The sequence below is a fragment of the Sminthopsis crassicaudata genome, chromosome 1 (genome assembly GCF_048593235.1).
Source record: "Sminthopsis crassicaudata isolate SCR6 chromosome 1, ASM4859323v1, whole genome shotgun sequence".
NCBI classification, from domain to species: domain Eukaryota; kingdom Metazoa; phylum Chordata; class Mammalia; order Dasyuromorphia; family Dasyuridae; genus Sminthopsis; species Sminthopsis crassicaudata.
The window spans coordinates 415,295,796-415,323,278 of NC_133617.1; the positions used below are offsets into that span (position 1 = coordinate 415,295,796).

The window sequence follows — 27,483 nt, forward strand, 5'->3', positions numbered from 1 at the left end:
CATGGTCAGGTCTCCCCTATATTAAACAACACCTATACAAGTCATTTTATATCCTAAATTGTTCTACATTAATTGAGAAAGCATTTGGCTCTGAATTCCAAAGCCTCAGAAACAAATTATTTCCAATTCAAGTCCCTTTCATTACAAAGCTTCTAGAAAAAAAGAGTCTAGAGAATTGTAACCTACACTTCCTTACCACCCACCAACTATTTTTGACTAAGAGCAATACTAATTCCATCCCTACACTTTCTACTAAAAACTGCTAAGAGGCACCAATGACTTTGTTGTTGAACCTGCATCAGAGGATCTGGATTTGAATGCTGCCTTTATTATCTGTGTAATCCTGAGCAAGTTTTAATCTTTTCACCTTGTAAAATGAAGGGGTTGGACTAGATAACTTTTGTGGCTCCAAATATATTATGATCCTCAGTGATTTTCCATAGCTTAAACTACTGCTTCTATGCATATATGGTTTGGATTCATATTTTTAAATGATGTGGTGCTCTTTTTGGAGGACAGAAGAGTTTTTATATCTCTAGAATCCTGGAGGGAGAGAGGGAAAGAAAAGCACAGGAGGGAAGCAGGCAGACACAATCTCTAGGTATTATCTTGTGTTTATGAGGTGTTCAAAAATAGGGATTGAAGAATGTAATAAATCCATATTTTTAAAATTATAGGATATGTTAATGCCACTAACCTATTACTATTAGATGTATTTATAAATATCTAAAAAATTTAGTACTTAAAAAAAGCTAACTTCATCATTAGAAAAGGTTAAATTATATGGGGGAGGGGAAGGTGATATACTTAGAAAAGTCTAGATTTTCAGAAAACAAATGTTTGATACCTTAAACAAAGTAGCAGAACATAAAACATTTACTAAGCACCTTCTTCTACTACTACTACTACTGATAAGCATAGGAAAGAGATACAAAAAAATGAATCAATTCCTACTCTTAAGGAGCTTACATTGTATCAAGGTAAATATAAATACATATATACAAAATAAATAATGAGAGTATTTCTAGAATACCAGATAGTTCAGACAAGGATTCATTGAAGAAGGGAATGCTCAAGCTATATCCCTGTAAGCAGAAAGAATTTCTATGAGGCAGAGAAGGAGGTAGGAAGGCTAGGTTTGAGCAAAAGGGGGAAGAATTAGTCTAACTAGACCAGGGCTTCTTAAATTTTTTCTATTCACAACCCCTTTTTACCTGAAAAATTTTTATGCAATCCCGAATATGTAGGTAAAAAATGGGTATGCAAATCAATCAATAATAAATCATAATTTCAAAACTTCCACATGTAATTGATTACAAGACCTCATATGAATTTGTGAACCATAGTTTTAAGAAATTAGATAACAGTGTAGCAGAATTGTAAATATGAAGGTGAAAAGATAGGTTGGAACTAAACAAAAATTTTTATTTTATCCTAGAGGCAGTACGAAGTCAGTCACTAAAATTTACTGATTAGAGAATGAAATTGTCATGCTTAAAAAAAAAAAATACATTTTGCCAATTTGTGAATGAATGGAGCAGGGTACAGGAACAACTTGGAAGAGAGGTAAATTGGGAAATCACAGGCAATCAGAGAAATACTGGCTGTATGAAAAAGCAAAAGGGAGCCAGATGGAAGAAATATTCCAGTTAGTAGGAACAGTAAGAAAGATTGGGCAGCAGACTAATCTTTAGGGTGAAAAAAGTGCAGGGTTGTTAAGGATAATGTTGAGTTTATGAAGCCAACAGACTAGAAGACTAGTAGTGCCTTTGGCAGAAATAATGCAGTTAAAAAGAAAAGACATGAATGATCAAAAGGGTAAGAGATTACCCAGGAGTTATAAAAACCCAGAGAGTGGAGAATATTTAGTAGATGTGGGTGGTCAAATGCAACTGAGATGAAAAAAGATTTGAATTTAAACCATATTATATAGTGATTGGAACCGTATCTGTGATCTCATTAGAACAGGAAATTGCCAAGATTTCCCACTAAGAAAAATGCCAGAAATTTTGATCAAGGAAATGAATCACTCGTGGGTAATGGTCCGACACAGGGTGCGATCCTCTCTGAATGCCTATTTCTGAGACGAAATGAAGGATTTGAAGAGCCTATGAAATTGGGAGGTTAGGGACTATCAAGATGAATGTGAGTTGAAGAGGACAATGAAGTACTATGACATATGACTATATGGCATCCACTGAGGTCTATATAAGGTGAAATTTCTTTAAAAAAAAAAAAAAAAAAATCAACAAAATCACCAGAAACTTCTACCAACAAAAAAAGTACCAACAAAAATCAGGAATAAAGGGTAGAAATATCTGAGAGTTAAGTGACCAAACTATACTGGCATTTTAGATTTTCAGTTACAGAATATTCTTCATAGAAATAAAGAATGTTCATTCTCCAAGGCTGAGCCATGGCAATAATAAAATTGGCACTACCTTAAACTACAGATTTAATAGAATATACTAACTCTACTTTATACATTTGGATGAAATAATTTTTAAAAATCATTTGGGCAAAGTTAAGAATTTAAAAGGAAATAAAGACTAGGAATAAAGGAAGCATAATCACATTACCATACCTCCAATTTTAAAATGGTAAAATCCACTTTAATCTTTAAAGAGAAATCATTTAAAGAGAAACTGAGAGGTTAAGGACTATCAGTTTGAATGTTTAACTAACCTATTGTTAGTATTTGATACTAATTTAAAAATAGAAAAGCAAACTCAGTAAACAAGACCTACAGACAAATAGTACTCCAAATTTTGATAAATTCTAGAATACTAAGAGAAAGATTTGCTATTAAATAAAAAAATGCTATGAAAAGTAGAAAGGAATCCATGCTTAGATGATTATCATACAATCAGTTCCAAAAGCATAAGTGATCTAAATATAAATGGTCAGAACAATAAAATAAAAAGTAAAAAAGCAAACTAACCCATATGAAAAACACTCATAAAAAGAGAAATTAAAATTCAAACTCCTCTGAGGTTTTTATATCACATCTAATATGTCACAAAAATAAAAGACAGAAACAACCCCCAAAAAAGTTATGGGAAGACAGATACAATAATATGCTGCTAATGATATGTAAATAAATTTAATCACTAGTTCATATTTTGTGGCCTAATGATTCTATTCCTTGAGAATACCTCAAAAATGTCAATGACAGTCCCATGTATTCATAAAGCAACAATTAGCAAAAATTGGAAATGAAATAGTGAGATTAAAGAATGGCTGAATAAATTCCATAAATAAACATAATACAATGTTGATGTACAATAGAAATGATGAATATAAAAGGACTCAGAAACAAGAGAATACTAGGAAAACATATACAAATTCTACAATCATAAAATTGTCAATGACAGAATTGAGATCAAATTCTCAGTAGGGTCCAGAAACTGTTGTTAAAACATATGTTCACTCAGGTAAGTTTTGCACATAATCTGTTAGTTACAGTTGATGTTTTAAACTTTACTTGCTTTGGTTTTTATTTATTTTAAGCTAAAGAATGTCTTATGGGAAAGCTGAGATGAGGATTGCAGGATATTAAGATGTGATGATGATATAAAAATACAAAATGCATCAGTAAAATGTTCAAAAGTAAAATAAAATATACCTGTGTCCCATTTGGTTCTCTTTGTAACCTGAAAATGAAGATAGTGCTAAGGTTCATGGGACAAATTATGATGTGGTCAAGCTTATCTTTGTCCACCCATAAAGTTTTTTTCCTTATACTTCTCTCCATTCCTTGCTAAAAAAAAAAAAAAAATCACAAGATGGCAGAAAATGCAAATCAACTCAAAAAACACATTAAGCGCTTAAGTAAAAGGTAATATACTTAATATCCAATACAAGATCACCTTTGCTCTCAAAGTGCTTATTTTATTGGGGGGAAAAGAAGGGATAGCCATAATACAATACAAAACTGCTAAATATAAGAAAATTTGAGGACCAAAAGAATACGAATAAGTAGGTGAATCAAATTTCCAAAAGATGCCACCAAAGTTGAACGTTAAAGGTAACTAAGGACTCAGAATGGTAAAGATGAGAATTCAGACTAGAGGGAATAATAACTGGGATGAAAGCACAGATAAAAAGGATGGAATGAATGAATGATTTCTATTTCCTCAATTGGAAAATGGGGATATTACTACTAAAATTTATTCCAGTTTTGTTATGAGTCAAATGAGATAATCTTTATAAGACTCATAAGCTTTATAAAACCTTAAACCACTATATAAATTTCAATTGTACTTGTTCACTTTTTTGTAATGCCATTCATAATTTTTTTTTTAATTTTTACTTAGCACAGTGTCTGGAACATAGTAGACATTTAAATGCTTACTGACTGATTTTGGCATCTTCTCAGTTATCTTAAAGTTTCTTGAAGAGCCTGGAAAAGTTTAAATGAAATGATGCCAGATGAAGTGAGCAGAATCAAGAAAACATTGTACACAGTAAGAATAAGATTCTATCATGAACTGTGATGGGCTTGGCTCTTTTCAACAATGAGGTGATTCAAAGGCAATTTTAATAGATTTGGGATGGTAAGTGCCATCCAGAGACAAACTATGGAGACTGAATGTATATCAAAGCATAGTATTTTCACCTTTTTTAAAAATTATATCTTGTTTGCTTTTTTTTCCCCGATTTTTTGCTTTTGTATATGATTTTTCTTGCCCAGCATGAAGAATATGGAAATATGTTTAGAAAAACTACACATGTTTAATCTATATCAGATTGCTTGCTATCTTGGAAGAAGAGAGGGAGAAAAATTTTGGAACTTCAAAGTTAAATGTTGAAAATTATCCATGTATGTATATGGAAAAATAAAATACTATTTTAAAAATTTCTAAATTTTTTGAGTACCTTCAAATCTGTGTAATATCTCAGATTTCTTGTTGTGTATTGTCTGGTCCTCCAACAATTTTTTTTAAATCTTGCTAACAATTTTGTCACTTCTCTCCAATACTAACGCCTCCCACTTTTTTGCACTCTAGTGCAAATATCACATCCAGAGCTGTAAGTCTGCCTGCCTCAGGTCTCTCCACAATCCAATCCATCCCCCATTAGCTAAAAGTAATTTTCCTAAAGCACAGGCCCAACTATACATAAAACACCCTTTCTTAATATGGGTCATTGGCTCCTTGTACTCCAAGAAAAATATAAAAATTTTTGACATTCAAAGTCCCTCATAACTAAGTTCCCTCCCTCTCTTCAGTTTTTACATTTCTCTTACCTGCCTCTTCAATCCAGTATGTCTCTGGATTGACTATTTTCTCTGACCTCCTGGCATTTCCATGAACAAGATGCTCCATATCTCCATATTCCATCTCTAGACTCTAAGCCAGTGGTCCTCAAATTTTTTAAATAGGGGGCCGGTTCCTTGTCCCTCAGACTGTGGGAGGGCCAGACTATAGTAAAAACAAAAGCTCACACTGTCTCTGCCCCTCAGCCCATTTGCCAAAACCTGGCGGGCTGCAAAAAGGTCCTCAGCGCCGCAGTTTGAGAACCCCTGCTCTAAGCTCACTGTCTCCATGCCTGGAACACGCTAACGCCTCCATATTCTCCACACTACCTGCCTTCACTCATTTTCTTCAAGCCCAAACAAAAATCCCTCCTCCAAGAGAAAATCTCCCAAGTCCTCTTAATTCTAGTGCTTTCTCGGTTACTTTCTATTATCCTTCATATATTGCTTGTATGTATTTGCTTAATTGTCTCTTTTGTATTTGAGCCATATTAAGTACTTAAATAAATGCTTATTGAATGACACTAGATACCAAAAGTCCAAATGTGAAAGTTCCATATTCATCAATGCTTTTAATAAAATAGGATGGAAATACTAGAAAACCAGTTCTACTTTGCTTGTTCTATTCTTTTCTTAATTCATCTATAATTGTTCTTGTGATGATTTGGCTTAATTAAGTCTCTCAAAGAAGTTTTCTGCAGATGTTTTCCCCTTCACAACTTTTTGTTTTTGTGAAGCAAAAAATGTTCATAACCTTCCACCACTGGCTGAAAAAACTGCATTGCCTGTGGCTCTCCACTTGCTAAGAAAGTCAAGTATGAAGCATTTTTAAAATGTTTCCTATTTTATTAGTATGCTATTTAAGAATTTAAGTTCTGGGTTTGAAAGCAAACTTTTTTCTTCTAAATTAATTTTAATGTACCATAAACCTTCCATATGCACAAAATATTCTCCCCATCCTCATTCCTCATCCCCCAGCTAAGATTCCTCTCAATTACATGAAATTCCAATAATCAACAAACATTTAACTATACCAAATGTACCAGGCACTGTGCTGTTTACCAAGATACCTTGCAAATAATGAGGATAGGGAGATTACTGGATATGAGGTGAGGTCAGAAAAGGTCTCAGCCGTAGTTTAAAGGGAGCTAGGGACTTTTTAAGAAGTGCAGATGCTGAAGCTGTGACTCTAATCACAGAGAACAGTCTAAGCAAAAGCAAGGAGTAGAGGCAGAAATGGAACTATGTGTACAAATGGTTTAGCTCAGCTAGAACACAAAATGGAGCGGGAAAGAGGGAAGAAGAATAGTAAGGTATAATGTGCCTGAAGTATTAAAGATCAAATGCCAAACCAAGAATTTGAATTTTATCCAAGAGCCAATGGTTCTTAATGAATGGTGTGAAATTTTTTAAAAAATATTTTGATAAAATACATTTCAATGTAATTGGTTTCCTTTGTGATATTATGTATTTTATTTTAGTTATTTAAAAACATTCTGAGATGTCCACAGATTTCACCAGACTGCTAAAGGGGCTGGGGAAAATGAGTTCTGCTGTTTAGCAACACGCTGAGTTTGAAATGCCTATGATACATCCAGATAGAAATGTCTAGAAGGAAACATACTGTCAGTCAACAACCATCAATTCCTTAACAAAGCACAAATTACCTTGACCAAGAACAAGAAAAAAATATGCTAAAAAAAACCAGAAAAATTCACTTGGAAACTCATCTTTTAAACCTAACTACTCTCTTATCTATTATGGCACAACATATTTATAAATATTTGAATGTTAAGAAACAAGCAGTAGTATGCAAATATTTCTGGTTCTAAGACTAACTTTTATAAATGCTAACTAAGAATTGATAGTTTTTCACCATACATTCAAGGATACTTTTGCCTTATGAATTTAAAAATGATCTAAAGCCATGTTTCAATATATTTGAATTTCTAACCAAAATGCTACTAGTTTTCCTCACAAAATATTCTTAAAAATCATAGAGATGCAAAATATCAAACATTACAAAAAATACTACATCATTTTAATCAAAACATAGAATACTTCTCACTTGTTTTTAATTTTTAAAAAAATCTGGATTTGTAATTTGTAAAGTGAAAATTCTTTTCAATACAACATCATTTTTAACTTACAATATGAAGGAGTACCCTAGTGTATAAAGAGTAAAGTTAACTTGCCTGGGGTCACAAAAGTGTCTTTTCAATTCCAGCACTAGTCTACCCAGCATTCAAAGCTGATTTCCTCCTATGTATAAGGTGTCCCAAAAGTCAGGGCAAAAGTCCTACAATAGGACTTATGACACAAAATACTTCAAGATTAGAATAGAACCATAAATATTAAATTTACTTGATAAAGGGTTTTTTTTAACCTGGGGGGGAAAAAAAGTTTAGCAGTCTATATATTGGGATTTTTCTGTAAAAGTTGAAAAAAATGAACTAAAATAATCTAATTTTAGCAACTATGAATACAGCCCATCTAAAGAATAAAGTTTTTTCACCACTAATGACTTTAATTTGTTCCAACAATTTTTTGCAAAACAGTCCAGTTAACTTGTTATAAAATAGTTCATCTTAGTGGATTCTTTTAAATTGAAAGCTGCTAGGTTTGACAAAGCTAAACTAAATTAAAAACTGTTTTAGTTTAGACATGATTCTTGGATAAGGCCAAAAATAGTATCTTTTCAAAGATACTATAAGCAGTTAATAAGTAAAGTTAAGCAGTTAATGGTAAAATACTCCCAAGCAAACACAAAACTATTTTCCAATTATACCCAAAGATTTAAAAAAACAATCTTGGTAGAAGGTGTTTCAAAGATGATACCATTATTAACTGACATCTCAAATTATCAAAGGCATTTTTTTTTTTAAATTTAAGGCACAAGTTTGAATTCTAGGTCATAAACATTTCATAGTTAAGTCTGTTGCCTGTCTGAACCCCAAGTAGGAAATATCTGTGAGACCTTGGGTAAGTCACTTAATCTCCTTAGGCTTCAGTTTCCTTGCCTGTAAAATGAGAAAATGGTCTTTTAAGCTTCTGGCTCTATATCTAGGAATTAAAATATAGTATCTATTTTTACTGAAGTAAGAAAATTTGTCAACATTTTCACAAGACATTTAACAAATATTTATCAACACCTACCATGTACAACATACTGTATTAGGAACTGGGATGAAAAATTTTTCTGAAACTACTTCATCTCCCAAATCATTACAATTAATAGGAAGTCATACTCAAAAACAGACTACATTTATCTTATTAAATTTGTCTTTGCAAAGCACTCAAAACATCTTAAGGTTTGTGGAATATAAAACTATTGAATACTGAGAATTGACATTCAAAAAACTAATGATTTCGGATTCCACCAGACTCACTGAAAAACACACTTGTCTTTTTAGTGAAAATTAACATCCATATTAATGAACACAAAAAGTAAAAGCCATCATCCAAAAAAAAAAAAAAAAAAAAAAAAAACATTAAGTACTCACACTATCCAATAAATAGCATCACATAGAAAGTTAAATAGTTTCTGGCCTTTGCTACCTTTTAAAGGAAAAGAGCAGCTTGGCCAACACACTATTTTATAAATACAAGATAAACTATTAAATTAAAGATTATGTAGAGATAACACTATTTTATAAATGCAAAATAAATTACTAAACACATTAAGGATTATGTAGAACCATTAATGTCAAGCGAATTATAAGTTAGATATAATCATTTTTAATAAAAGTGAAAAGTTTTAAAGGTTCCTTTTATGGGAGCTTTTTCCCACCCCAAAATAAGAAATTTTCATGATAAAAATTGATGTATAGGAGACAACACCCAAAAATATCATATCTAAACCTAGAAATTATAAGGCATCATTTCTTTCAATTTCTTTGATCTGTAATTGCACTTTTGTCCCTCTCCCATGAACATATCATATGATACTTTGTATTAAAGTCATTTGTGTCCCTGTCTTACCTTTTCTACTAGATGTAAGCTCCTTGTGGGAAAGAGAAGTGTCTTATTTGTCTTTGAATCCCCAGTTGCCTTGTAAATTGTAGGTGGTTAATAAATATTTGCTGAATTGCAATGATCCTAACTTCTTTCTTAATCTCATTTTTGGATTGTCTCCCTAATGTCAAAAACAAAAAACAAAAAACGATAGAAAAACCTGTGGCAGATAGCCATTTCCACTTTGCTGCAATTTATATTCTAATTGTTCGAAGTAGCCAAACAATGTTTTTGATAATGTTTACTTCACTCCAATAATTAAACTGCCTAACGCACCATTTATTGTAAATAACTGGAAAGAGTACTGGCTTTAAGGTCAAAGGACAGACAAGTCTGAACCCCAACTAGGAAACTTACTATCTATGAGATCTTGCCAAGTCACAACCCCCCTAGGCCTCAGTTTCTTTGCCTAATGATAATCAAATCTGTCATTGACTTCTTGTTGCCTCATTAGTAAAATGGGTATAACAATTAATGATGGGCTGTGTACAGAGATACAGGTGAACATGCAAATTTTTCAAACTGAATAAAGACTGGAACTCAGATCTTGATTCCAAATCCAGTACAACTTAAATTACACTACACTGACTCCTAGAGTCCAATACACAAAAAGGCATTAAAGCCTAAAAAGATTAAGCTCAATTTATATCAAACTGAGGACATATATTTTAAAATAATTAAATGTAAATTTCAAGATGGCCCAAGAGAAAACTTTGCTACATTATGTAGCTGCAAATTATACTCTTATGTGCTCTACCAAAAAAGGATGTTTTCATTGAACAAGTATATTAAAGTATATGACTTGTACAATAATTTTACCTTCAAAAGAATTCTACTGTCTTTAAAATTCTTAAATCTAAAAAGGAATGTCATTTGTAGTCTAGACAACTATCAAAAGATCAGTGGATATTCATCCATGCTAACACTGGCTTTCCAGTACAAGAAAAAAATATAAAGGTTCACAAATTTTAAAGTTTTAATTTAATGTATGCCCTAACACTGAAAAGGAAAGAACCTCATAGCTCAATTTTCAAAAAGTTGACTAACATGGATTTTCCTGTTTATATAATTTTAGCTGTCAAATAATACTGTAGTAAAAGAATTTTCCTTTTTGATTACCTGAAGAGTGCCAAAACTTAGGGAAGTGAAGCTAGAATACTGAAAGAGAATCCTGGGGCTTCAAACAGTAATTTGGAGATTCAATAGGTGGCACACTTTGCACTAAAGTTCATATTGATTCTGTCCGGTCCAAAGTAAAGAATACAGTTGGGAGCCTAAATCAATACCTCATAAACCTCTGGTTATGAGATCCTAACACTTTCCGCTATATGTATACAAAGATATTTTCAAAAGCAGTCAACTAATTCCTTTATCAGTAAATGAAAGGAGTATAGCTTTGGGGTTATATACCAAAATTAAAGTTAAGATTTGTTTTTTCAATAGTTTTTTTTAAGTTTCAGTAAAAAGTGACCGGAAGCAAATTGGTGGGGCCCAAACAATTTAGGTTATTCCCAACACCAAGAGATAGAAGATCAGATTTTAAATTGTTTATCCAATCCTATTCAGTCTATACTGATTTCATACCTCTAAATAATATAAAATAATAAAAAGTCATCCTTCTGATCAGCATCTAAGCTCAAAAAATGTTTTTAAAAAACAAAACACCGGTGAAAGAAAATTATTCACCTTTTTCTAATAGCCCGGTAGTATTTATTCCTCAAATTTGGCCGGGTACAATTTCTACGTCATCGAACAAAAAAAAAATGTTAAGGGGGGAGGTGGAAACAATTTCAGCAGTCAAAAAAAGGCAGAACTGCACACGTGTTCCTCACCCCAAAGCCTACTTGAACCCAGGAGGTTTAACACTCATCCCTAACAATGAAACTTTTCTGCTCCGCAGCTACCCCGGGGAGTCAAGAGCGCAGCAAACCTCCACCCCCGCCTCGCCTTCCCCCACCTCCGCCGAGCCCAGCGCCGAGCCCCAAGTCAGTCCGGCCGATTCCTTTGTGAAGAGGATGGCCGGGGAGTGGGGAAGAAGCGGACCCCCTTCTTCTTTCCCGACTTAGAGAGGGAGGCCCCAGGCGGTCTAAGCAACTCGAGAATGGAAAGGCCGGCAGGCGGGCGGACGCTCCGAGGCCATTACCTTAACCCGGCCCCAAGGCTCGGCCGCGGGCCTGGAGACCAAGGCCGCCGTCTTCCCCACTCTCCGTGCCGTCCCCATTACGCCCAGGTTGGGTCCCCCACACCCCCGTCTCACTCGGGCGTTCTCCTATGTAGTGTCCGGCCTCAAGAGAGCCTCACCGGCTCCTCCGCAGGCGAGCGTGTCGGTGGGCCAGGAGGCGGAGGTTACAGGCCTGGGAAAGGGGCCTCACCTGCTGGACAGAGCTGGTCTCGGGCACCGCAAACTCCTCCTTCTCCTTCGGGGTCTTCACAGTGACTTTGATGATCTTAGGGTCACCGACGGGGGTCGCGGCGCCGTCTACTGCGGCGGGGCCCGAAGGGCCGCTGCTCTCGCCGCTTTCAGCCATGGCGGCGGCGGTGACTCAGGCGAGGAGCGAGGCCTCGCTGCGGCGGCGGCGGCTGCCGGGCCCGGAGGCTGAGGGGGGGGGTGGGGGGGAGGGGAGGGACGACGACCAAGGGGGGAGGGGGGAGCGGTAGGAAGCCCCCCCCCGCGGGATGAGGTGCTGTGGGGGCGCTGGCGCGGGCCCGGCCCTCGGCGGCTGCTCCTGCTGCCGCGGCCACTGCTCGGTGCTCCGATCCCGCTCACACACTCACTCGCTGCGCGACACCAGCCGCCGTCGCCGCCGCTTCCTCATCCCCCGCCCCCTCCCTCCCCTCCTCCTCCCCCTTCTGCCCCCTCCCCTCTGCCCTCGGCGGAGCCGCGCGAGGCATGCTGGGAAACGAAGCCGGCGTCGCCGAGTCACTCTGGGCCGTCACGGACTTTAGTCAACAACATATTGCTACCCTGTCTTCCCTTCCTGTCTCCTCCTATGCTACTAGACACACTAATTCCTCCATCACTGGAGCTGAGAACTTTCTAGTAATTTCCCTGGACACAGGGTGATATCTGGGATTTGTTTTTGCGCGTGTCTATGTGCTGTTTTTCTTTAGATAAGCAATCGTAAAAAAAAAAAATGAAAATACCAGCCGCCGTAGCGTCGCACGGAGGTGACGTCACGGGCCAGGGAAGTTACTAGAAAGGAGACTCTTCCCGGCGGGTGGGGGAGGAGGGAAGGAGGGGGGAAACGGCAGGTTAATGTGCGCCTGCGCATAAATTTTCCCTGAGATTTTCCCCACCGATCTCCGTAACTTCGATCTCATGCCCCTTACTCCTCTTCTTCTCCAGCCCTGTTCCTTTTCTTTTTCCACCCAAACCTGGGGATATCCGTCCTGCCGCTTTTTCACGTATTCCCTATAGAAGAATCGAACGGTTTCCTTGTCTGCTTGCGACGTCACAAGACGGACGCCTGGGGGGGGGGGGGTGTCCAGGGTGAAATGCAAACTCTTTAAAGTGTCTGACACCCTTCCACCCCAGTGTGAGAAAGAGCAGAAAGGTTCCAAGGCGATCGTGGAGGAAGACGCCACGAACGCCTGCTGTCCAATATTACGTAACCTCCTTGTCTTTTTCAGCTGATAGGACTTTTCTTATCCCTCCACCCCGGTTGGTCAAGCAGATCAGACCACTTGTGTGAAAAAGTGCCCTCTGCTCGCCCCAGTTCATCAGCCTGAGTCTCCTGCGGCTTTATTCTCGCTGTTTCCACTGGTCGCACTGGTCTCCAACATTAGTTTGGGATGGGAGGGGGAGCGAGATGGCCCATCCTTTGGCCAGCCGCTTGGATCAGTTCAGGCTAGTGCTGTTTTCATTCTTTAGTTTTATGGCTAGAAGCTTGCTGCTGCATTCAGCGGTGCTGAAGATAGGGTTAATGTCCAAATGATTATTTTCATGAAAAATTTAAGAGTGGATATTAAAATAGTCGAGCGACTTTATAATGGGATTTTTTTTTCCTTCTGGGAAACCATAATTGACATTCTAATAGCTTGACTTTTTTTTTTTTAACTATTTCCTCAATTTTAGGAGTTGTTAATATGAAAATGCCATTCCAAAAACTTAAGTAAACAAAATAAGGGGAAAAAAACCACAATCTACGGCCAAGCATGCTCCGTGTACCGCACCTTTGCACTGTAGCTGAAGGTAGCTGCAAGTTATTGTACCTTGCCATAAAAATGCTGCTAGAGCAATTCAATAAAAATGCTGCAGAGTTCCTTTGGAATATGAGACTAACCAGTCATGAAGGAGAACAATAGCAGTGCCCTGGAAAGACATGAATTGTTATTTAGTCTTACTAATTTAAACTTAAGTTTCTGCTTCAAGTAGGATAAAGAGATCCATTGATCAGTAACGTGTCTTTCTACTTAAGATGGGGGTTGAGGTCCCTTTAAGCTAGGATCTTTTGGTTCACAAATCCTAGTCTCCCCCTTTGGCCCTGGCAGGCCCTGGTGTCTTTCTACCTTTAACTTTACTTCCAAATCCCTACAATAAACCTTTTTATCAATCTAGGTTTTCAGCCTGTAAATTCCTTTTACAGGGGACCCTGCACCATCATGCAACTATCTTTGCGCTGACCCAAAAGGGGTTCCCCTTCCATAACTCTCATCAGTTGCAAGGCATCGAATCACATCCTATTCATCTTTATGTCTCAATTCTATTCAACTGAGCTGTATTCAGCAGACATTAAGCTCTATACTGTGTATGATACTGTGCAAAGAGCTAAGAACAATAAAAATAAAATTTAAACTGTCCATGCCTCTAGTTTATATACTTTACATGGAATGCAAAATATATACAGATAAATAAATGAAACAGAATTTGAGAACGAGTTCTGACAACTACAGTCAGGAGGAAAGGCTTCCTTTAAAAAGTGGCATCTGAGCTGAGTCTTAGAGAAAATAATAGGCAGAGGTGTGGAGGGGGTGTACATTCCAGGCATGTGGGACAGAGTGAAAGCACAGAGGATTACTGGGAACATTTAGTAGGCTAGCTTGGCTGCAGCTTTGTGCAAACTATAAAAGTCTGGAAAGATAGTATAACCCACGCAGGTCTGGGCCTGTCCAGTTCCTACAATGTGGAGGTGACCCAGAAGGGCCCTTGCAACATATGTGGGCTGCTTCCTTAGAGCTTTGCCTCCCCTACCATCAGGATGTGAGGGTTCTTCTTTAAACCTGGTGGCCTGAGCCATTGGCTTCTTTTCTTTGACTATGTTCTTTTCTGCCATTCTCCTTTTGGCAGCTCTTGTTTGCTGCTCACAGGCCAATGAGTTGACCTGGTGAGAGGAAGAACTCTCACTTCTCCCTCTTTTATCTCTTCTCTAAGAAAGGGAGGTTATGATGGAGGATGGGGAAGATGTTTCTGTTCTGTATTCTCAGTTTTATGTGCAAGAGATCCTCATAGCATCCCACAAAGAGCCCAAGCCATGGTGGCCTTAGAGCCAGGATCGCATGCCTTATGGTGCAGTTCAAGATGCTATTGGAACATCTAGGTAGAGATGAACTCCACTTTTTACCTGCAATTGTATTTAGTTTTAGCTTCATGGGATATTCTCTGGTGTCTCACACACACACACACATACACCTACAGCTTCCTTCTGTGTGTATTGTCTTTCTCCGGTGTATTATAAAGTCTTTAAGCACAGGCATTTACCTTTCTTTTTCTCATTTATAGCCCCCATGGACCAGCACAGTGCCTAGCACATTGGAGCCACCTAAGAAAGGGGAGTGTATTGAACTGAATAACCCATCTAGCATAATAAAGTAGTTTAATGAGGGAAAAAAAATATTTTCATCAAATACCCCTAATAAGTATCTGTAATATCCAATATTACAGGCAAGTAACTAAAACATATTGAAGAGGGTGCGATACGAGGCAAAGATGGGTCTGTGGTTCTCTCTCCCTCTCTCTGTTTCTCTCTCTCTCTCTCTCTCTCTCTCTGTCTGTCTCTCTGTCTGTCTCTCTGTCTCTCTCTGTCTCTGTCTCTCTGTCTCTCTGTCTTTCTCTCTGTCTCTGTCTCTGTCTCTTTCTCTCTCTGTCTGTCTCTCTGTCTCTCTCTCTCTCTCTCTCTCTCTCTCTCTCTCTCTTCTCTCTCTCTCTCTCTCTCTCTCTCTCTCTCTCTCTCTCTCTCTCTCTCTCTCTCTCTCTCTCTCTCTCTCTCTCTCTCTCTCTCTCTCCTCTCTCCTCTCTCCTCTCTCCAAATTGCTAAGGACAGGTCCGTGGTGAAAGAATTCGCCTACTCAAAGCTGTGACAAGAAAGGCTTTATTGATTAGGAAAAGATGTCTTGGAGGGCAATATCTGCTTTCAGAGAAAAGCCATATTGCAAGAGGCATAGCTAGAGATCTTTATTTTATACACAGCAGAATAATAGAACAGGATTTGTATCTGATAAGACTTTTCTGCTTCCAGAGGATATGGAGAAGTTTGTATAACAAAGAAGTTTCTCCAGAGACTGTAAGTCCTTTGAAGTTTGTATAAGAAAGGAATTTTTCTCCATAGGATGTAAGGTTTTGTTGGTCATTTACATACTGAGCTGTCTGCTTTTCTCCTCATCAATATGACCAAAAGCCATTTCTCAATTAATATATATGGTCAAGGGGCAGCTAGGTGGTGCAGTGGATAGAACACCAGCCCTGAATTCAGGAGGACCCGAGCAAATCTGGTCTCAGACTTCCTAGCTGTGTGACCCTGGGCAAGTCATTTAACCCCAGCCTCAGGGTGTGGGGGGGAATATATATATATATATATATATATATATATATATATATATATATATATATATACAAATGGTCAAAGGATAAGAACACACTTCTTAAAAAGAGTAACAAAAGATTATTTACCACTATATGAAAGATTGATGTAAATGTCTAATAAGATATATATAAATTAAAACAAGCTTAAGCTTTCAGCTCATCTAGCAAATTATCAAATGTTAGGATGGGAAGATTATTAACCCAACCTCATTCCATTTAAAGTAAATGGCAAAAAGTCCAATCAAGTTCTGTCATAGATCTTTAAACTGGAATGAGGCTGCACAAGAATTGTTATTTGGATAAGCTGAAGAATCTTGGTCACACCCTAAAGGTTGTTTATTATATTATCAAGCTAGTTAAGAACAGATAAATTCTGAAGCTTAAAACAAATATATTTAGTTAAACCCCATTGAAAAGAACTTCTTATGGAGAAAGGGGGAGAATGGAAGAAGTCTTGGCTGCAATTTTAACCTAAGCATCCCCTCAGAATTTGACCAGAGGAGTACCTTGTGAGCTTCAAAAAGTTTAGAAGATTTTGTACTTCTCATCTTCCCTTTGGTCTTAACTGCATCTGCATCAGGAATCTAACATAGATGCTTGGGGATTCACCATGCTTAGGGGAACTTCTTGAGCATCCCAGAAAAGGGAGAAAAGAGCATGTAGCAACCAATTACTGAGTTAGCTTTTGCCATATATGCTTGACTTCACTTTGTCCTGGACTCTATATGTACTTATGGGAGGGTGAACTTTCAGGGAGATATTTGTGCCAGCTATTTTTAGTGTATCACCTAAGTAAAAAATCCCTTCCTAAAATGCTACTTCAAACTGACTGATTCTCAACTGGTAATTGAAGGGTAAAGCACATTAAATGAAGAGCTAGATATTACAGAATAATTCTTGATTCCTCAGGTATAGAGACACCAGGTAGAGTTGAGCACTTGCTTTGGGACTTGAAATTCATCTGTAAAAGTGAAAGTTGGAATGAGGATCCATAGAGCATAGAAGAAAGATATGAATAGTCAGTGATTGAGCTATGGAAATAGAAACACACTAGGGCACTATTTGGTAGATGTGTCAATTTGTCCAATCTTTGAAATTACCTAATAATAAGATTGCTTCAAGGCAATAAAAATGGTATAATGGATATAATGCTGGCCTTGGAATCAGGAAGACCTGAATTAAAATCTCACTTCAAATGCTTACTAATTGTGTGGCTATGGACAAATAATTTTATCTCTATGGATCTCAATTCCCTCAGATGTAAAACAAGAAGGTTGAACGCTAAAGGTTCCTTTCAGTTTTAAATTTTTGAAAAATATTTTATTCTAAAATCCTACTGTTCCGTAAGAAATAATGAATATGTTAGGCATAGAAGACTTATTTGAACTAACATGAAGTAAGTTGAACCATCAAAACAATATACATAATAACTACAACAATGTAAATGGAAAGAAAAATAGCAAAAATTAAAACTATGATGTATTTTTATAATAAGAAAGTTTAACACCAAACAAGAGATGTAAGAATGCATCTTCCTTTTTTTTTTTTTTTTAAATACACAGTGATGAGGATTGTAGAACAATTCATATACCACTATATTTAATTGATTAGTACTGCTAAATTATTTGAGGTTTTTGGTCATCTTTTTCAGTACTAGAAAGGGTGGCCAGAAAATGGTATCTTTCAAAGAGATCCAGGAAAATGGAAAGCATTTAGAGAAAATAGTCTTAAGATGAAGGATGTAGAACAATTCCTTAATAATACCACATGGACATGGATGCCCATCAATTGGAGATTGGCTGAATAAATTGTGGTATATGAATATTATGGAATATTATTGTTCTGTAAGAAATGACCAGCAGGATGATTTCAGAAAGGCCTGGAGAGACTTACATGAACTGATGCTGAGTGAAATGAGCAGGACCAGATCATTATACACTTCAACAACAATACTGTATGATGATCAATTCTGATGGATGTGGCCATTTTCAACAATGAGATGAACCTAATCAGTTCCAATAGAGCTGTAATAAACTGAACCATCTACACCTAGCGAAAGAACTCTGGGAGATGACTATGAACCACTACATAGAATTCCCAATCCCTCTAATTTTGTCCACCTGCATTTTGGATTTCCTTCACAGGCTAATTGTACACTATTTCAAAGTCCGATTCTTTTTGTACAGCAAAAGAACTGTTTGGACATGTATACATATATTGTATTTAATTTATACTTTAACATATTTAACATGTATTTGGTCAACCTGCCATCTTGGGGCGGGGGGGAAGGAGGGGAAAAATTAGAACAAAAGGTTTGGCAATTGTCAATGTTGTAAAATTACCCATGCATATATCTAGTAAATAAAAATTATTAAAATAAAAAATAATAATAATTTGAATTTTAAAAAATAATAATATGACATGGATCAAAGAGTATATAATGGAAGAGGAGAGGAAGAGAAAGGTAGTTAGAGATTAGAATTGAGAAAGAGCTGTATCATTGGAGGAGAAGGGGACTTTCACCTCAGCAAAAGGAAACTCAGACTCCCTGGGTAATGGGATTTTGCTATCCATAGGGCAAGTTTCCCTAGATATGGATTGGAGCTCTCACCTTCCAAGTTCCCCTTATCACAGGGTGGGACCAACTTTTTCTCTAGCTAAACATCAATGGGCAGGTTAGTGAGATGGGGGGAAGAAAAGATCAGTCAACTAGACATTATAAATAACAGGTAATTAAGTCCTCAGGGAACTAACCTTTCATTTTTAACCTTATTCCAAGATGGTAGAAGATAATACATATGCAGAAGATAGTCTGAACTTATACCCATATGTGCAGTATGTCCCCCTTGGACCTTGTTTCTTGGTACCCTGGTATCTGAATATTTAATGATTATAGAAGGTGTTTTTCTCAGGCAGTTTGGTGAAGGAAAAGTAAATACTATTTGGACACATGACAGTAGAATACTAGGTTTCAAGGTGAGGAGGTTTTCAAATTTAGTCCTACAGAAGGCTGGTCCAGAAATGGTGAAGAAAGGAAAAGGTTTGAGAGGAGGGGTATCCTTGTCAGTGGCAGGCTGCCTAGTCTGGCCCCTGGGAGGAAAAAGAAAATCTGTTTTCTTTAAGTCTGTCCTGGGAGGCACCAGGGCGAGTAGCTTCATCTGTCACCTGTGGTAATTTGCTGTCATGTAGCTGGCCCTCACACTCTTTCTGGAGGATTACCTAGTCCAGCCTCCTCGGGTGATGGCAGCGAGGTGGCGCAGTGGCAGAGTACTGCTCTTGGAATCCCGAAAATTTGTCTTCATGAGTTCAAATCTGGCCTTTGTGACCCTAGACAAGTCACTTAATCCTGTTTGCCTCAGTTACTGGTCTGTAAATCTCAAATATGGTCAAAAAGTCAGGCATAACTGAACTGACTCCAGGACAACAAGAAAAAAACTGAGTGATGTTTCATGGTAACAGAGGCTGAGGCAAAGATGGCGGCATCTTCATAGCTGGTTTGGTTATGCTGAACAAGAAAGGTACAACTTCTATTCATGGCAATAGGTTCTGCGGTAATAAGACCTTTGAATTCAGTCCTGGGTCTCTTAAGTGTTGCAGGCTCCCTCATGTGCTCCATAAGGATGAGTCAATTTGCCTCCAGTATGTTTGACAGAAAAATTTTAGTGTAATTTACAATGAATAAATAATTCCAAAATAAAGACTCCATATTTAACCCCAAGCACATATATGTATATATTTATACATTTCTATTCCTGAGTTATCCATGCCTGCTGAAGACTATTATGTCCATCACTATAGCAATATCATAAAAGTACTGCAGAAACCCTTTAAATATGAGAATAAGCAATAGGAAGATATAAAAAAATTATAGCAATGTATTGTAAAGTATAAACTGTGATTTATTCTCCTACTGACTTAAGCTAAGTTTCTGACTCATCAGAAGTCCAGTCCTATGAGGAAATCAATTGCTCAAGATTCATTGAATGCCTTTCTACATCCAAGACACTAAATCATGTTTTATTGATCTCTGTGTATTTCTTAGCACCAGGCATAGTGCTCTGCACAGACTACATACTCAATAAATGTTTGTTGAATTGTAATAAAGTTGGAAAGCTACAGGAATTAGATTGGGATTTCTGCAAATACAGATCAACAAATCTTCAATATAAATATGGAAAATATTTTGGCTATATCATCTTATGGCATTCCTTTCCAACAGTCACTGGCTACAAGGATTGACTCAAATAGCTATCATAATATGTACTGTAGCAATGATCTAGATTTTGAATCAAATAAAAAGCACAAACTAGGGACTGATCACTTTTCATTAGTCTATTTGTCTAATTCACTTTAAATCAAAACAAAATATAGAATCAGAATATAGTGATGTTTGTTACCATTATTGAACTTCTAGAGTTTCAAACATATTATAGAATCACAGAGCTGGAGAGAACCTTAAAGATCACTATCCCTACTCTGCAGGTATAGAAATTAAAAGTCCTTGGATGTTAAATAATTTGCCCAAGATCACACATTATTGCAAAACTAGACTAGAACCAAGATTTTCTAAATACTTGCATATCAAAACAAATTTTTTTTCTACATTACTAATTCCTTTTACTAAGCATTGTGGATGCAAAAAAAAAATTCTACCATTGCCAACTCAAAATAGAATGGCCACAAAGGCAATAACAATTCAGAGTTAATCGATTTGTGGGTTTTTTTTTCTTTTACAACTGTTTTCCCTATCATTCTCTTAAAAAATGTATTACATTTAAACTTTTTCTATTTTTCTCTTTCTGGTTTTCAATTTACAAAAAAAGTCAATAGTGCAGCATGCAAGAGTTTTGTGAGGTTAGAAATATGTTTAAAGGGCCTTAAAGAAGAAGATGCTATTGCATATACATATCCAAAACAAGGCCATTTTAATTCAACTCAGCAAGCATTCATTACTCATCTACCACACTACAAGTAAGACCCCTTGCACAGTAGTAACAAGAAGCTGTGCTATCTTTTCAAAAGCTCATCTAGTTCATGATTCTGTCATTCATCTTTCCAAAAGACAATTACTTTAACAATTCTCAACAAATGAGGGTCTATACTGTACTGATGCATAGATTTTGTTACTACACAGATTATATTTATTTGGGTATTTTATGGAAATAAATATAACCATATCCAATTTTATGAAACCTAATGTGATAAAGTTCACCCTGTCAAAACAAATTAACCAAGAAATGAACAAATCACAAAAGAACTGAATCAGTCAAGTATTTATTGAGCAAGACCAATTTATTGTTGGGGGTGGGACAGGGATATAGTAAAATATAGAATATAGTCTCTTCTCTTGGGCCTTACAATCCATATAAAAAGAGAACATGCCTACATAGGCCGTTATAATACATGGTGATGTATTGACATCACTTGTTAAGTGTTAAATGTCATGACAAGAACCAGTATTTTACAATATTTATGCATCTGCCTACTCAAAAATTTCCAACTGTTTCCCACTTATAGGAATTATTCTTTAGTAGCCGTTCTTAACATTTCTTAAAATATATCACTAATTCTCTATATAACATTGTTCTAAAGTTACCCTGAGATAGATTATTACCTAATTGCCTTTGCCTTTATATTTATATATGTGTTGGAATCACTTTTGCCAATCCTCTCAAGATATTTTTTATTTTAAGATTACATTATTCTATTGATTTCTTGAACATTCCTTCATCAGTGTTTTGATCAAGCCACCTTTACCTGAGAATATCATAAACTATAAATATGTCTGCATCTGGAATCCTTCATTTTAAAAATTTTGGAAAATGAATCATATTTTCATCCTTATTTTGGTACAAATAATTGTACATCAATTGTACATATAAATGAATGTTGCATCCTTAATATATTCCAGGTCATATATTATAACCAGATAAGCAAATAGGATAAGGCAAACTATTCTCACTTTAGGAGGACTTCTAGGGACAGTGGACAAAAATAATTACAAACTAATTATGCTATTTCTGAGGTTGATCAGGTGAAAAGTATTCTTTTAGAATTTTATAACATGGTAAATTAAGAATTGAGAAAAATGGGTATATTATAGTATTTGCCTAAAGATAACATGCTATTGTACAGGAGGCAGAAAATATCAACTTGGACACAGGCTTTTTTGATCTGCACTGCCACTAACTCTTCCCCTTTGTGTTGTTTTTCTTAGAGTATGAGTTTCCTGTGAACCAGAGCTTTCTTCTATTTGTCTCCCCATTCTTTATCGGAGTCCCTAACACTTAGGAAGCACTTAATAATCTCTTCATTCAGTCTTTCATTCATTCATTTATGAAGGGGAAAAGAGGGGAAGAGGGGAGAGAAGCATTGGTCTATCCATTTCACTCTACTAACTCCCTATTTACCTTCAAGATCAATTACAAAATCATCTGTTTGGGATTCAGAGACCATTATCACCTATTCCACTTCCATCCCTCCCATCTTCCCAGTCTTCTTATATACCGTTATCACCTATTCCACTTCCATCCCTCCCATCTTCCCAGTCTTCTTATATCTTATTCTTTTCTAAGTACATCAAGGTCTAATGAGAAAGACCTTCTTGCTGTTAGCCATTTTGTTTTAGGATTATTTTAGTGTGCTGGTAAAATTGTTGCAATTTATATTAAGTGAAACTTTTTTACTTAGTGCTTTATGGCCTAGTATGCCTCAACTTTTCCCTCTTAAGACTCTAGCAAATCCTTGATTTCATCTCTAATTTCATCTAACGTAGGATATGGGGTAAATTTTTTTCTAAAAATTGGCCTGGAGAGATAGGTAATATATTATTGTGTGACTTGATGCTGAGGATACCATTAACAAAAAAAAGCAGTGTGAAGTCCTCTCCTATGTAGTACAAGTGGACTGACCTATGGGGTTGGTCCTTATAGCATTCATAGCTATCTCCTGCATAGTCCCAATCCAATCTACTACATGAAAGCTTAAACTAAACCTACTTCTTGCCCATGATGAATCTGGCATGTGTACTCTGTGATGACTGGACGATTTCCCAATTGACAGGTGAACCGGGATACAGTGTACATACAAAAGAGGTAACCTTCCCATCTGTCCTGCTTGCCCTCTTTTTACTTTGATTTGAATTAAAGTAAAGAAGAAGAAGCTGCCTTGGGCTGCCTTCCAAAGAACCAAGCAAGTCACCTCCTCACCCACGTGGCTTTGGTTGCTGTGAGCACATAGCCATCTCTCCCTCTTTGTGTTTTCTTATTCTAGGCAAGTATATATTCTGGATTGGAAGTATCTAGGTAAGCTTGTGAGTTCAGGAGATACAGATGTTTCTATCAATAACTGGAGCTAAATATCAGCCACAGCAGTGTCAATTTGGCAGCAGCTGGAGACAGAAGAAGCCCAAACAAGTGGAGAGACACTGGCACAAATAAATGCAGAGCAACAGTCACTCGAAGAGACCCGATTCATGGCTGTGTGGCCTTTGTGGCAGAGAGAAGTGTTGGCCATGGACTATAACATCATTCCTCTGAGCCCAGCAGAGAGCTACGTTATATATTCTCCCAACCTCTTCATCCAAGTCTGAATAGTCATGTCATACCCCACTGGCAAGTGAAGATCAATCAGAAAAAGAACAGTAGTAGTTTATTTTTATATAGTACTTTATGGTATAGAAAGGGCCTTAATTTTATATTTGATTCTCACAACATCCTATGGGAGAAGCAATGAAAGTATTATTGTCCCAGTTTTGCAAAAGAGGAAACTTTCAGGTCATGTGACCAACAAGATGAAGACTAAACATTTCATCCAAACCTCATGATCTCTCTAAAATAGGAATTTTATGCAAGAGATAAAGCAATTTATTTTGTCTCCATGACCCAGGACAATGAAAACCCTAATAAAGTAATAATTCAGTTAATGAACAGCAAAGGTTTAATCCCTAATTCCTAACAAGCTCATTCAGCACCTTCTCCCCAACTGTCCACCATATTCCAGCAGGGCTGCATAATCCAACCCACATATTTGGAATAAAATAAACTGCTCTCTCAATGCCAAGAAAAAACAAACCAAAAGAGTGAAGCTTGTCCTGGAGCACAAAGGAGCTCAGCCAGAAAACTGAGGAACAGAAAAAAACTAGGATTGTACACATGACTGTGGCTGTATAACACTCCAATAAGCCTGAAAGAGAAAAAACAAACAGTTCTGTCCTCCCAGAAATCATTTAAGGAAGAGAATGAGACTAATAAAACAGAATTGCCTAGTATGGAAGGAGGTTGAAACAGATTTGAGATTTATCCCCCAAAAAAACTGTCATTGAAGGAAAGGAGTCAAAAAGTGAAGAGTAGGGAATATAAGGGAAAAAGACAATTTATCAAAAGTCTAGGGAGATAGAAAACTCAGTTAAAGACTGAATGTAAGCAGAAACTATATTTTGCTAAAAGGAAACACACAAGTATCAATATTTACTTATATGCTTCAAATGCCTTAGCATCTAAATTCATAAAGGAAACATTAACTGAACAATAAGACATAGACGTAAGACAATTTGGCAGAATATTTCAATGTCCTTTCAGCTGTTAGATAAATCTAACAGAAAAATAAAGAGAAAATATGAAGTAAACAAAAATCTTAAAGAAGATAAAGCTAAAAGACTTAGTGTCTTCTAAATTGGGACTCTTAAGAATAAATGTATTTCTCATCACCACTTGAAACCTTTACAAAAACTGACATGTATCAGGATACAGAGATACTGCAAACAAATATAAAAAAGCAGAAATAGTAAATTTATCCTGTATAGCTCATAAAACAATAAAAATTAGTTCAAAGAGCATAAATAAATGATACATCCAAATGAAGACTTAAGAATGAAATCTTAACTAATGAGTGAATCAAAGAATAAGTCATAGAAACAATAATTGTGTGAAAGAAAATAAAAATGGCAAACAGCAAAAAACCCAACATTTCCAGGATGTGGCTAAAGCTATCCTCAGGTAGGGGGTTGTGTGTGTGTGTGCATGTGTTTGTAAATAACATTCTTAAAACATGTATATAATATAATTTTTTTAATTTTTTTTTTCTTGTTGAGGCAATTGGGGTTAAGTGATTTGCACAGGGTCACACAGCTAGGAAGTGTTGTGTCTAAGACCAAATTTAACTCAAGTCCTCCTGACTTCAGAGCTGGTGCTCTATCCACTGCACCACCTAGATGCCCCAAAATATAAAAAATTTTAAAAAGAAATAATGAGCTGAATATATATTTTTAAAATTAGCCAATTAATAGACAAATTAAGCAGAAAAGAAAAAATATTTAAAATTAGAGGAGAAATAGATAAGGTGGCAACCAAAAAACCCATTGGAACACTAAACCAAAAATGATTTAAAAAAAAAAATTTCATAACTTGATAAACTTTTAGCCAATACAATGAAAAAATAAGAGCACAAAAAAAAATCAATTTAATCAAATAGCAAAAGTGTGATAAATCACAAAAACCATTTTACAGATAAGAAAACTGAGGCTCCGAGAAATAAAGTGACACCAAACTTTCATAGCTAGTAAATGGTAAAATTGAATCTGATCATAATCCAAATTTGGTGCCCCCTTCTGCTTCATAGTCATCTTCTATTCACAAGGTAAAAAAAAAAAATCTCAGAAATAATTTAAGTAAATGTGAGAAGTTATTTATATTTTATTTTGCTTTCTACTTTTTAATCCATTCATGCTTATGTAATAGAACTCATAGGCAAAATTTTCTCCAAATTTGAACTTGTAATCTTATGAGTATAGGGAGCTCCAGATAAGCAAAGTCCTTCTACAAATGCATCTCTGTAACTGTTCAGCAAATTATGGTTTTAGTGATCTGTCTGAAGCATTGTGGAGAGATTAAATGACTTAACCAGTTTGTGTCAGAGGTGAGACTTGAACCCACATTTTCCTGACTCTAAGACTGGCCCCCATATCTACTATACTATGCTGCTTCTCTCTTGCTTATTGCTATATGGCAACTCTGTGTTTTATTATAAATGGCTTTGGATATAACAAGAGTCAAAGCTAAGTACTTTCAAAATATTAGCATTACTTAGAGAGGAAAAAAAAAAAACCTGATGTTTGACTACCAATACAGGTATTTCCAGTGCATTTCATAACATTATCATACTTCATATGATAGTGCACTATGTTGCAAGCCTGAGGGATTTGAGAGAATTGTGTTCTCTATAGCCCAGTTTCTTAAACTGTGGTTCAAATTCCCATCTTGTGACTGAATGTGGGGATGATAAAATTATGACTTATTATCAGTAAGTGTTTCATTTGTATACCTTTCTTACATATGTATGTATCTGGAGTCATATAAAAATTTCTCGGGGAACCTCAGGATCCCAAGAGGAAAAAAGTTTAATTCCTACTATTCACTTATCTTTTCCCCTAAACTGTCCCCATCTCCTACCTTCTATAGTAAGGAAGAAGATAGGAGATAGGGAGGGTTTAGGGGAAAAGATAATAAGTTTTGTTTTGGAAATGTTGAATTAAAGATGTCTACTGAACAACCAGTTTGAGATATCATGTTAAGTCAGTTGGAAATGTGTCAGCAGAAAGATGAGGGAGGGATAGGTAGATTTGAAAATTATCAGCTGTGATCTGATGAGATCACCATGTGAAAAAATATAAGGGAAGAAGAGAAGAGGGTTCAGGACAGAATACCTGTGGAATAACTATGATTAGTTGACATGATCTGGATGAGAATCCATCAAAAGCAATTGAGAAGAACTTTCCTGGTCTATCATGACAGGAAATGCTATCCATTCAGGCCAATACCAATAGACTTGTGATGGAGAGAGCCAGAAAGGACTGTGGGGACTGAATGTGGATCACAACATAGTATTTTCACTCTTTTTAATGTTGTTTGCTTGTTTTTTTTCTCATTTTTTCCCTTTTTGATCTGATTTTTCTTGTGCAGTATGATAAATGTGGAAGTATGCATCAAAGAATTGCAAGTGTTTAACATATATTTGGATTACTTGCCATCTAGGGCAGGGGATGGGAGAAAGGGAGGGAGAAAAATTTGGAACAAAAGGTTTTGCAAGAGTGAATGTTGAAAATTATCTTAGCATATATTTTGAAAATAAAAAACTATTATTAAAAAAAAAAAAAAGGAAAATTCTATCCACATCCAGAAAAAGAACTGATGGAATATGAATGCAGATTGAAGTATATTATTTTTACTTTTAAAAATTTTTTCTCCTTTTTGCAAACTGCAATTTTTTTGCAAACTGTTTCTTTTTTTTTCTTACAACATGATTAATATGGTCTTATAAAGAGGAAAAAGACCCAGAGAGTTAGTATTCCAAAAATCAAGAGAGAAGAAAAATCAAAGAGAAGAGGGTGATAAACAATGCAAAAGCTAGAGGTCAA

General features: G+C 36.2%; 1 protein-coding gene across 9 annotated transcripts in view; it reads right to left on the reverse strand.

Annotated features, from left to right (window-relative positions):
• Positions 1-12,141, reverse strand: part of UBQLN1 (ubiquilin 1) — a 50,794-nt gene extending 38,653 nt beyond the window's left edge. For 5 of the 9 annotated variants that reach the window (XM_074280153.1, XM_074280152.1, XM_074280151.1 and 2 more), the window contains exon 1: positions 11,644-12,129. In XM_074280153.1, coding sequence (XP_074136254.1) covers positions 11,644-11,799 — 156 coding nt within the window. In that variant the 5' untranslated portion in view covers positions 11,800-12,129. Of the gene's footprint in view, positions 1-3,625; positions 3,761-9,238; positions 9,317-11,643 lie in introns of those variants that run through there. The other 4 variants (XM_074280147.1, XM_074280149.1, XM_074280146.1 and 1 more) reach the window with 4 other exon arrangements.
• Between the last annotated feature and the right edge of the window lie 15,342 nt (positions 12,142-27,483).